At 40.3% G+C, this 12,102-nt stretch overlaps 1 protein-coding gene across 2 annotated transcripts in view; it reads left to right on the top strand.

Moving 5' to 3' along the window:
- The window catches only part of LRP6 (LDL receptor related protein 6), a 129,294-nt gene that overhangs the window by 101,755 nt on the left and 15,437 nt on the right, over window positions 1-12,102 (top strand). For both annotated transcript variants that reach the window (XM_017832856.1, XM_017832857.1), the window contains 4 exons: window positions 3,057-3,259; window positions 6,061-6,272; window positions 6,466-6,656; window positions 10,880-11,089. In XM_017832856.1, the coding sequence (XP_017688345.1) occupies window positions 3,057-3,259; window positions 6,061-6,272; window positions 6,466-6,656; window positions 10,880-11,089 (816 nt within the window). The remainder of the gene's footprint in view (window positions 1-3,056; window positions 3,260-6,060; window positions 6,273-6,465; window positions 6,657-10,879; window positions 11,090-12,102) is intronic.

Raw genomic sequence — 12,102 nt, 5'->3', positions numbered from 1 at the left:
TCTGTCATACCCTCCTCAAGTGCTTACTTGCTTGTTTATTTATCTGCTTATTTATTTCAAGTCTTGCCTGACATGAAGGATATGTGATAGTTTGGTCTGGATTATGGATTTTGTGCAGGTTTTAGGTGGTCAGGATTTAATTCTGTGGTAGCTGTGTTTTCTGGCTGATGAGATGCTGAGGTGGGCCACTGTCATACCTCGAAAAGTGTTTCTTCCTCAGTGAAGATGGGTTCAGCTCCACAGCCTCCCCAGCAGTCTGATTTCTGATCTCGGTGCAGCCAAGCCCCATTTTTCTTTATTGTTGTGCAGAATACAAACCACGAGGCCCCTCAGGCTGTGTGTAATTAGTTTCTAACCAAATAATTTATCCATCTCTCAATAGCTGGCTGCCAGTGAAGCTGTCATAATTTTGGCAACCACACTGGATGGCTGATTTCCACTGGTGTCATTCAGATTAGTCAGTGGGTGAAGAGATTCATGGTACAGAGAGACAGATTGTATCTTGTCCACATTATGCATGAGTAGCAAAATCCAACTGTTGTTTTAAAGCCAAAAGCAGGACAGATTGTTCCACGAATGCCACCTCATGGCATTTTTTGAAAACTATGCTGTTCAAAGAACTCTGCTTTTCCACCTCCCGTGTGTCTTGTACTTCACCTTTCCTTTTTTATTACAGTGGTAATGACAATGGCATGACAACTAAATTCTTGCACTCTTGACAGTGTCACAAGTTCATGCGAGTTAAAGGCATGGCTGGCACCTCTCTGGTGATGACTGTGATTTTGTAAGTGGAAGAATTTGACTTGCAGTGGAGAATAAGTAGCAAAATGATCAAAAGTCATGTTTGCTTGTGAAAATGCTCTTGGAAACGAAGGAGTAAAATATAGGAAATATGTTGTGAGCAAATAGAACCGTTTCCCCACAGTACGGTTCTAGGCTCTTTGTGTGGTGTTAGGAGTTTTCCTGTGTCATATTCAAACATGGGAACTTTCCAGCTTCTCATTTGTAGGTAGTTGGAGATTTAGGCTTCTCTGCATATATTTTTTTTTTGGCTCCTATGATCGCAGAATGAATCATTTTAACTTTTTCTACCTGTTTAACTCGGCTTACGTACTCCTGAACATTATTAGCCTAGAGGCCCTCCCTTTTGGATTACCCTGCTCATGTGTGCATAGGTTCTTTTAATTATGGAAAGGACATACTGCTCTGGTGAGATCTGGTCTCTCATCAGACCTACCACGTGTCATGAAGTTTGAAGGCAGAGTTACATAGGAGATATGCTCATTCTGCTCCATTTGCCTGTCAAAAATACAGTTAAAATATGTGACTATTGGAAGGGAAAATGATGAAAACTAAGAAGGCATTTCTGAAATTGGTTCTGTTTCAGAGATGCAGAGTCTCAAGGGGAGAAATACTGCTGTTGCTTTTTATAATGAGCCATCAGTTCAAAGTTGTAAGCCAGGCAATCTTGGAAAGTGAGTGTCTTTGGGGAAAAGTAGAAATAATTTTAGGTGCTTATCATGATATGTTTACCTGCACTGTTTTGTCTTAATCTTTTTTGCCTTTTCATTTCTTGGTAAGAATTCTCATGTGTTCTGAATCTATTATTTTGCTGTACACATTCATATAAACTTGTTGGGGATTTGTTTGTTTTGTACTTTCTTCTACAGTTTAGAGCTAAGTAGAAAGCAGTTTAAATTATTGGAGAAACACTTGGAGGGAAAATACAGGTTTTCCAGAAAGCTAAAGTACCTTGCAATTAGGCCTGATTGTTATAGGATGTTTAGGATGTTAGGTCTGTGTGTTAGTTACCAAGGAAACTCCTCTCTGCCTTTTTTTTCCCAGCAGTCAGAATAGATATTCAAAGCGTATTCTAAAATAACAAAGCAAGGTGATGATGTTCTCTAGGAGACTTTTGCTTCCTCCCCTTTCCCAGGTGCTGCCTTACCTGTTTGACAGGCTTGTAAATAAGTGCAAAACTGCTAAACTCTGAACTCCTACTGCTAAACTCTCTCCAGACTTGTGCTGTAAGAGAATTGATTGTACAAACTTCAGGGAGGCTTCAAACTGCATTTCTGGCTGCTGGTTCTTGTGACATCTTGCACAGCAGTGGCTTCAGGTGAAGAAGAACCCCTTCTTGAAAAGAACCCTCTAAAAAGGGAAAATACTTAAACTATCTCCTCTGATTTCTGACCCAGTTATGTAATACAGAGATAATTTTATTCAACAATGCATTAAATGCTTTGTGCACTTACTGTAATGTACGGCTGGTAAACTAAAGCAAAATGGCATTTCTAAGGGAAAAACTATCTGTCCAGGAAATTTTTGCTGGGCATGTGGAGCAGAGTATCAGATTTATTTTTTTTTCTGATTGCAGGTTTTTATTCCCAGATAAGCACCTAGAAATAATAAAGATACATAGATTTGAGAAGAGCAAATACATTTTTCTCCAAAAACACAGCCTCACACACAGTTAAGAGATTTTCCTGTGAATTAGTTTTTGTTTCATTCCAGTGCAGGCAAAAAGAAGGTTTGTGGGAACAGGACTGAACCACTGTCAATCTCTTTTGCCCTGAAACCTCTAAATAAGGAATCAGTGCTGGTTTTTTCTCACCTTCCTCTGCAAGTAGAAGTGTACCTGGCAGAGGGTTCAACTTCATACGGTGAGCTGCCTTTCCCTGAGACTCCTTTAGAAAGAAAATGGACAGTTCTTTGAGAGGCATGATTGACCATTCTTCTCTGAGGTGATTTTGGCAGAAGTCTTCACATTCACTAGTCCATTCACTTACAAAATTTATTTTTGCCTGTCACTTCCATGTACAGACATTTATAGTAAAAAGAGATCACTTGAAAGGCTTTTCAAATTCATCAGAGGTTAGGATTTTTATGTATTATTTTGGGGTTTTGTTTGTTTTTGGCAAAGAGGGAGAAAAGGAATGAAATAACAGGTACTGTCTGGTTTTGTATAGTAGCTATCATTCTTAAACATAAAAATGTCCAATTTTATTGCTGTGTGTAACCCTTCCACCCCCCTTTCTGTTTTTAACCCCGTCAAGCTCCTACAACGTTTTTGTTGTTCAGTCAGAAGAGTGCGATTAATCGCATGGTGATAGATGAGCAGCAGAGTCCAGACATCATACTCCCTATCCACAGTCTCAGGAATGTTCGAGCCATTGATTATGATCCCCTGGATAAGCAGCTGTACTGGATTGATTCTCGGCAGAACATCATCCGGAAGGCACAGGAAGACGGCAGCCAGGTATGCTGATGGTGATGGAATTACTAAACTTTAGGCATGCCCTATGCCAAATAATGACTGACTGTACATGAATAATTTAGATACACAGATTTCCTGTAGTTTAATGTTACTTGGCAAAACAAGTGGCATCTGGAGTTTTCTGGAGTCCTCAGTCAGTGAATTTGGGAGGTGCAGCAAGAAGTAAATCATGGAAAACCAAGGCCAACTCAAAGATCCTGTTGTTCACAGTGCATTATTTGCTCAATGCTGTCTTTTTTCTGGAAGCTGTTCAAAGCCCTCATTTGAGATACAAAACATGGAAGGGAAAATTCTTGGGAGAAATGGGGTGTGTGAGCAAGAAGGTGTGTCAGCAGGGTGCACAGGCAGTGACTCTCAAATGAAGAGGGGGGACTTCATGAGCACACAGCTGTGTCTGGAGCCTCCCAGGTTCTGCTGCAGATAGGAAGAGAGTTTTTGTAAAACACTGGGACACTGAGTGAGGAGCTTGAAACTAGTGACCTATAAGAGATGTAGCAAGCTTGGGAAAATGGATTTGACTGGGGAATACAGAAAAAGTAGAGTAGGGTAGATGGCAAAAGGTAATACAGGTTGTGGTAGTTTGACCCTGGCTGGATGCCAGGTGCCCACTGAAGATGCTCTGTCACTCCCCTCCTCAGTGAGACAGGGGAGAGAAAATATAACAAAAGGTCTATGGGTTGAGATAAGGGCAAAGAGAAATCACTTACCAGTTACCATCACAGGCAGAACAGACTCAACTAGGAGAAATTAATTGAATTTATTACCAATCAAAATCAGAGTAAGATAATGAGACCTAGAATCTTAAAAACACTTTCCCCCACCCCTCCCTCCTTCCTGGGCTTAACTTTATTCCCAATTCTCTAACTCCTCCCTGCCAGTGTCATGGGGAGACAGGAATGGGGGTTATGGTCAGTTCATCACACATTGGTTCTGCCACTGTTTCCTCCTCAGGGAGAGGACTCCTTCCTCTGCTCTAGCATGGGGTCCCTCCCACGGGAGACAGTTTTCTGTGAACTTCTCCAACATGAGTCCTTCCCAGAGGTTGCAGTTCTTCACGAACTGCTCCAGTGTGGGTCCCTTTCCACAGGGTGCCATCTTTCAAGAAGAGGCTGCTCCAGCCTTGGTCCCTCAGAGGGTCACAGCCTCCTTCAGGCATCCATCTGCTCTGGCATGGGGTCCTCCCTGGGCTGCAGGTGGATCTCTGCACTCCCGTGGACCTCCATGGGCTGAAAGGGCACAGCAGCCTCACCATGGGCTGCAAGGGAATCTCTGTTCCAGTGCCTGGAGCACCTCCTGCCCCTCGTTCCTCACTGCCCTTGGTGTCTGCAGGGACTGTTTCTCTTACATATTTCTCACTCTTGTCTTCTCTGGCCACATTTACTTCTGCCCAATAACTTTTTTTCCTTTTTAAATATGTTATCACATTTATCACTACCACCATCCCTGATGGGCTTGGCCTTGGCCAACAGCAGGTGTGTCCTGGAGCCAGCTGGCATTGGCTCTGTTGGACATGGGGAAGCTTCCAGCGGCTTCTCACAGAAGTCACCCCTATAGCCCTCTCCTCCTACCAGAACCTTGCCACACAAACCCCATACACAGGTTTAGTGAGGGTAATTGTGAGCAGTGACTACTTGTTTACTTTATTCACATTTTAAATTAGATTTTTTTTCTTCCTAATTTTTTGAATATGGGAGGAGCAGGAAATGAAGATGAACAACGCAGATGTGCTATATTCAGATGAACAACATAGGTGTGCTATATTCAGTTTAATTTTAAGACTGTGGTTTCTGGTCGTGGGTGTGGTGATAGCTGGATCCTGCTGAACGCCCCTCAGCCTTAACTAATCAGGCATCATGTTTTTGCCAGTGTCAGCAGAATAAACAAATGTAAGACTTGAAGGCACACCGTTTCATAGAGGTGACAAGCCAAATAAAGTTAGGCAAATTTCCTGGTGAAGTCTAATTTGGGGATGAAATAGTGGAAGCAGCTCACCTCAAAAGCATGTCTTCCAAAAAATTATGTGGCCCATGTTTAGTGATCTACTGATCCTCTTCAGATTTTTTGAAAAGTTCATGAAAGATGTTCATTAAGTTCTTTCTAAAGATAATAATAAAGAAAAAAAGGCATGTCGACTCCAGAAGTCTAGACCAGTAGAAGGGAAGAATTTTGAACTAGTAAGGTATTAGCTGGAAGTGCTCTGAAGTCACTGTTGTACGCCAGCTGATGTCCTTTCTGTCTTTGGCAGAGCTACCTTCCCATTCACCCTAATGTCCTCCAAGTAAGATGGCAGCAATGGTGGACAAGAATGAGGCAAGAATTTCAAGTGTCGTCTGGCCTCCCTTTGCCTGTGTTTTTATCCATTCAGCTGCAGCTTTGGGAATTAGTGGTGATGTATTTCTGTTGTAGAGTGTTAGATATGCTGAGTTTGGGTCTATCCAGACCGAACTAAGAGTTGTCAAAAAAGCAGAGGAAATACAGAAGTTGACCCTGGACTTTCAACACAGTTTGGACTTACTGATCAAACTTGTGAAGTCTTATGAGCTGCAATCAGCTTACATGATTGCCATTGCAACAAACCATTAGGACTAAGTTTCTATATATTATCAAAGGTGTTGGTGGGACAATGGGACCTAAGTCTCTCCTTATTCTGCCATATTTTATGGTAGTATTTTGGTCATCTCCTTTTTCTGAACAGTACATGGTATAGCCATAGCAAATATAATTATTCATGTTCTATGATGATTAAATGTTCTTCTGTGTGTTACTTTTTTTTTTTTTTTTAGAGCCTCACTGTTGTGACAAGCCCAGTTCCCAATCAGAACCTAGATATGCAGCCTTATGACCTGAGCATTGACATCTACAGCCGTTACATCTACTGGACCTGCGAAGCTACCAATGTGATCAATGTGACACGCGTGGATGGGAGACCCATGGGAGTGGTGCTCAAAGGAGATCAGGATAGGCCCAGAGCCATTGTGGTGAATCCAGAGAAAGGGTATGTAGCTGAAATAGTCATGTGGGGGAATTCAGGCTGAAGGGCTTGAGAATCAAGTTGGTTTTTTGCTGCCGCTTGGTTTCTGTTTGTCAGAATAAAACTAACTTTGACGTTTGTTAAGATGTCCTGGATTTATAGCAAAAATGTGGAAAGATCAAATAAACTTTTTTTCCTCTAATCCTTCCTGTTCCAGGTACATGTATTTCACCAACCTACAGGAAAGGTCTCCTAAAATTGAGAGAGCAGCACTGGATGGAACTGAACGAGAAGTCCTTTTTTTCAGTGGTTTGAGCAAGCCCGTAGCCTTAGCTATCGACAGCCAGCTAGGCAAGTTGTTCTGGGCTGATTCAGATCTGCGGAGAATTGAAAGTAGTGACCTGTCAGGTAGAGTAGCACTTTAATTCAGTGATTCATTTGTGTGCTGTGGGTGTGGGGGAATGCAGAAAAAGGTGTCATCTTTTTCTTCCTATTATAAACAGTCTATACTATGATTGTAATCACTCCCCAAATTCCCAGCCAAGGAATGTGCGTGATTCATGCATCATGCCCTTACAGTTTCATGCCTCTATCTGTGATTTGCATTATTAATTGCTACACATGCTATTTACTTCAGTTTCTCCCTGCAAGACCTTAGTATGGTTTCCCAAAGTTAGTTCACAAATAAATTGCAGCAGTTTTGGAGAGGGAAGGGAGAAGGTTGTTTTTAAAGGCATTGGTTTTGGTGCAGTAATTTGTCAGTTGGAGAAAAGTTCCCTGTTGGTGGGAAAATCTGTCCAGCAAAATTAAAGCAACAGGTGTCCAGGTTACCTATGCACCTATCATTTAGGGTGAAAAGATGTGAGAAGAATTAAGCAGATCTAATGTCTGTTCTCAAAAGACAAAAAGCTCCCTCCTCCAGCTATGGGATTCTTTTTGCCTACTCCCTAAGGTTGGTTATGGTGCTTGTCTGACCTCCTCTATGAGTTGATTCAGCTCACTTAACCATATAAGCAAAATAATAACCTAACAACAATATACAGAAAAAGAAAAATAGAGAATGGTGTTCTGTTGGCTTGGAAAGCTGAATTGGTTCAGGAAGTAGTCCAGCAAGGAACCAGAAGTGGAGTTAAAGAAGAGGGAAAAATCAAGTGGTCCAGATTGGGTGAGAAAGACTGAGATGTCTTTCATTTACTAGCCTAATCCAGCAAACTGCTGGATCAGCTCAGCTGCCTCACATAGCATCAGTAGTAATTTGTGATATGGATTAGGCCAGATGTTGCTGCTTTAAGTGAGAGCATGTTCTGAGCACACACATACCCATCTCTGTTAGCTGATGGGGTATATGCCCATATCTCACTCCTGCTACTGGAGGACAGGAGCTGAAATTCTCCTTCCTCCATGGTAAGCCCATCCCCAATTTGAATAGTGCATGTCCTTCTACTTCAGCAGTGGTTTTTACTGTCATAAGCATAAGTACACATGTAAGGAAATAAGGACACGCTTTGGAATCTGTGAGCAAGTTTGAGAACTTAACAAGAGTTAAAATAGTTTGTAGTAATGTCTGTCACTTATGACACGATACCTTCATTCAAACTATCAGTGTGTAACCCCATTGACACTGCTGTGATTTTCAACCTTATATTAAGTTGCTAGAATAAGCTTTTGTTTTGGAAAACATTTCAGTTTCTCTAGATGGTTGGAACCGAGGCTCAGAAAAATAGTAATTTTTTTTTCAGTGGTGTGTCACTGAAAGGTTCAGGGTCACTAATGAATTGCAATATCCTAGTTTAAAACAGTAAGACATAACCCGAGTTTGTGAATTATTTTTGGATAAAAAAAAAAATGGGGTGGTGTAGCTCAGTATGTTCTAAGCTGTCCCAGATCCAGAGTTTGCATGAGTAGAGTAACAGGTGGCAGAATATCACACCATGCTTTATTTCTCTCTTTGTTATCTGCCCAAAATTAAAACACCAGAGAAGGAGATGGGTCTAAATTCCAGTTCAGTATGGTTTTAATGATTCTGCTTTTCTTTTTTCTTAAAGATGTGGTTGTTGGATCACCAGTGTTGGATTATAGTAAAAGCTCACCGTATTTCGAAGAACACAAACTAAAATCATTCCAGAACCTCTCTTGCTTTTTGGCATTTGCACCACAAATAGATTGCTGTAATCACCATGATAAATTGCTAACTGCTGAGATGCATTCCTGTGCTTAGGAATGCTGATTAATAGGCTCTTTTGACCAGCAGAGTAATTTTTCTGCATGTTAGCTTATTTAAAACATTCACAGTCTCTTGCTCTGTCAACTCTGTAGATGCCAGCACTCATAAAGACAAGTACAGTTAGAATGCCTTTTATGTGATGCAGTCTCTTTTCCTCCCTGTCCTTCAGGCATGCAGTTAGGACTCGGTATTCTGCCCAAATGGGAGATCCTACTGGAGTTAACCAGAGTCTTCACATGGTTTATGAAAAGATGACTGGAATTAGCTCCCTGCCATGGAAACTATTTGGAAATTAGTTCTTCTGTTCCAGAAAATTTAGTGTGATTTGGAAATGTCTAATGGTTCTGGAATTAAGTAATTTTTATTTGTAAATAGAATGAGCTATGGGATGTGTCCTGATTTTTGTATTTATTTGGTTGGGTTTAAGTCTTTTGGTAAAAGACTTGGTCATTGCTGGAGAGAGGATGGTGATGCCAGGAGACAAAGCTCCTCTTAATCATGTCTCCCTTTCACCTGACATTCCCAATAAAGGAAACTAGCACTCTGAGTCAGCTTCAGATTTTATTGTTGGTTTATGGAAAAAAGGAATTTAGGGTCTTGTTTTAGTCAGAAATAGTCAGTTATACTTGGTCATGAATATTAAAAAGAAAGATTAAAACATTAAGGAAGTGAAAATTTTAAGCTTCTGAGTGCATACTGCAAAATGCCATGCTGATTGACATTGTCATGGCAGAGCAGGTCATGTATAGACTCCATTTGGGTAGGTCAGTGTCTTAATTTTTGTATTTCTTACTGTCATCTTTGCATTTTGCCCTATTCCCAGCTTATCTTTTCTTCTTATGATTCAGGTTTCTGTTTTCTCACCTTTTCCCTATTCAATTAGTCATGTTCATGGGTGTTAATAGATGGTTGCAGTTATTTAGATTGACTTACATCACTCAGTCTGTTAATTTCTACATCAGGGTATAACCTCCTTCAGAATCCATCAACATCTTTTCTTAATCAGACCATTGCTGATGTTATTCCAAAGTGGTGGGTGAGACTCCAGTCTAGCTGATTTGAATTTCCATGTTCTGCTTGGATTCTAACGCTTAGTAAATGTTTGGAAGGTTGCTTAACTTCTGAGCTCTGTGTGCATTTAGCAAAAAGGAGGTAAATACATTTTTCACCATCGAATTTGTTTGTTACTCGTCATCACTGACATACTGTTCATAAAATTCTCAACAAGTGAAAAACCTCTTCTTGCTACTAAACAAAGCAGAGGGATAGAATTTACTCAGAGTATAAAATCATGAAATGCATGTGTCTTCTGTCCTGTTACATTATCTTGTGTGGGATGGTAGAGATGTGGTAGATTTTTTTCCCATGGTATTCAGTTATTCTAGTATATTTCTTACAGAACTAGATATAAAAATTGCTGGAAATTGTTCTGTGGATGAACGTAGGTAAAACTATTGTCTGCTGAAGTAAAAGTGAAAAATAAGCCTAGATAACTGAAATACCAGGATTTATATGTAAATTTTCAAGCTGTAGCCTAAGTGTAGACTATGTGATATTGTTTCAGCTGTGGTCAGAATCTGATAAACACACTGAATATTTGAGTGTTAATGACCATGTCATATTGTGTTAAATAAAGGAAGCATGGCTTAAACCTCCCTCCTGAGCCCTCAGGTTTTGATTAACATACTTGTTTTCTGTGTGAGTTATAAAGTCTTCACTCTCTTTGGACAGTCTTTAATGATACCTTTAAAACAACTTTTGGCTGTCTTCTGCTTATATGGAGTGTTAACCATGAAGTAGCATGATTGCTAAAGGAACTCAGGAAAGTAGGTCTTCTCTAGGAAGAAAGGAGCATTCCCAATTTAGCATGAATAGCTTAGTGAAGGTAATGTAGTTGAAAGAAAAGAATATGAGGAAGTCAGATGTCATGTTAATCTCCTAATTCATGTGAGAAATACTAACTACCTTACCTTCACTTGGATTTCATCTTGTATTAGTTAGCTCAAGCTAGTAATCTATCTTCTTATTCCCTGTTGTATGGCAAGACAAAGAAATTGATCTCTCCAAAAAGGGAAAGAAGAATGAAAAGAACTACCAATTTCCATCGTATTGAGAAAAGACTGGAAAGGCTCATGAGAGCTGAACCCCCAATTCCAGGTGCTTCTTAAGTACAGTAGATATTTTTGAAGCACAAAAACTGTCTTCTTGATGAAAGCAGAAAAAAAAAATCTGTCTGCAAAATGCATTAGTCATGCATCAGAGGACCATGGATTGCTTGGGGTTTTATAGTAGGCTTACCTGGTAGCATAGAAGTAGTGAAAAACAGTGGTGTGAGTAGTGTAGAAAGTGTTTCTGATAGTAATTGAGTTTATTTTAGCTGAACTACACCACTCTTTCCCTTCTGCAGGTGCTAACCGGATTGTTTTGGAAGACTCTAATATCTTGCAGCCTGTAGGACTCACTGTATTTGAAAACTGGCTGTATTGGATTGATAGACAGCAGCAGATGATTGAAAAGATTGATATGACTGGTCGAGAAGGACGTACAAAGGTCCAAGCTCGTATTGCACAACTCAGTGACATCCATGCTGTGAAAGAACTCAACATTCAGGAATACAGTAAGTGCAATCCCTGTTTGCAGGTGCAAACAGTGCCTGTGAGACTCGAGCCAAGGAGTGGCCACAGAGACACTAGCTTCTTTTGCCTTATTGCTGACTAACATCAGTGCAGATCGGAGGGACCAGAAGTTGGTGTCGGTTGGTTGTCAGGGTACTGTTAAGATTGTTTCCTTCAGGCAGTTGGCAATGGATTGGAAATCTCTCACAACCCCAGCATAATATTTTGTTGCTGATGACAATTTTGTTAGTAGTGTCATACAGGCACCTGGCATTTGAATGTCTCTAGGCACAGTGGAAACATCCTGTTATCCCCAGGAGAGGATTTTCTGGATCATGTTAGTGAACTGCTATTAGTTGTTTGCTCTCTTTAGGCAAGCACAGCTCTCGGGGCTTTTACTAGCAGCAAATGTTTCAATGGACTGCCTGCCTTGAAGGCAAAGTGAACAGTTTTTGATGGTGGTAATTCATATTGAAAGTGAATGACAGAGAGCAATGTTGCATTGGACAAAAGAAGTGTGTATTAAATAACAATTTGTATTGAACATGGTGGCACTTTTAAAAGTTTTCTGTTTACCAGGCCTTTCCCCACACACATAACTCTTGAAATGATGGGAGGTAGATGGTTAAAGCAGTAGAGTTGCTGTCATCCTGGAGGAAATACACCTGGTTAGTAGGCTGTGGTGCATGCCTGGGAGAAATATGTAGAAAAATGTCTGGGGATGCTTAATTAAAACATCAGTGCAGACTACTACTAGTTTTGTGTGCTATTAATCTCAATAAATCTGTCAGGAGTTCCAAGAGAAGTATGTTGTCCTTATTAAACATTAAAATGAAGAGACATATTTATCTAGAGCATGTTAATTTGAATTTTGGAGACAGCACAGAAGCTTCAGAATTCATAAATTAGAAAGGTTTACTTTTTTAATGGTCTTTGATAGAGAAAATGAAGTATGGAATCCAAGACATCTTTTTGTATTACTAATACTACCATTTGCTGCAGAGAACTAATTCTA

This window comes from Lepidothrix coronata, unplaced genomic scaffold (genome assembly GCF_001604755.1).
Source record: "Lepidothrix coronata isolate B3197 unplaced genomic scaffold, Lepidothrix_coronata-1.0 Scaffold208, whole genome shotgun sequence".
Classification (NCBI taxonomy): Eukaryota; Metazoa; Chordata; class Aves; order Passeriformes; family Pipridae; genus Lepidothrix; species Lepidothrix coronata.
This window is presented reverse-complemented; position numbering and strand designations above follow the sequence as displayed.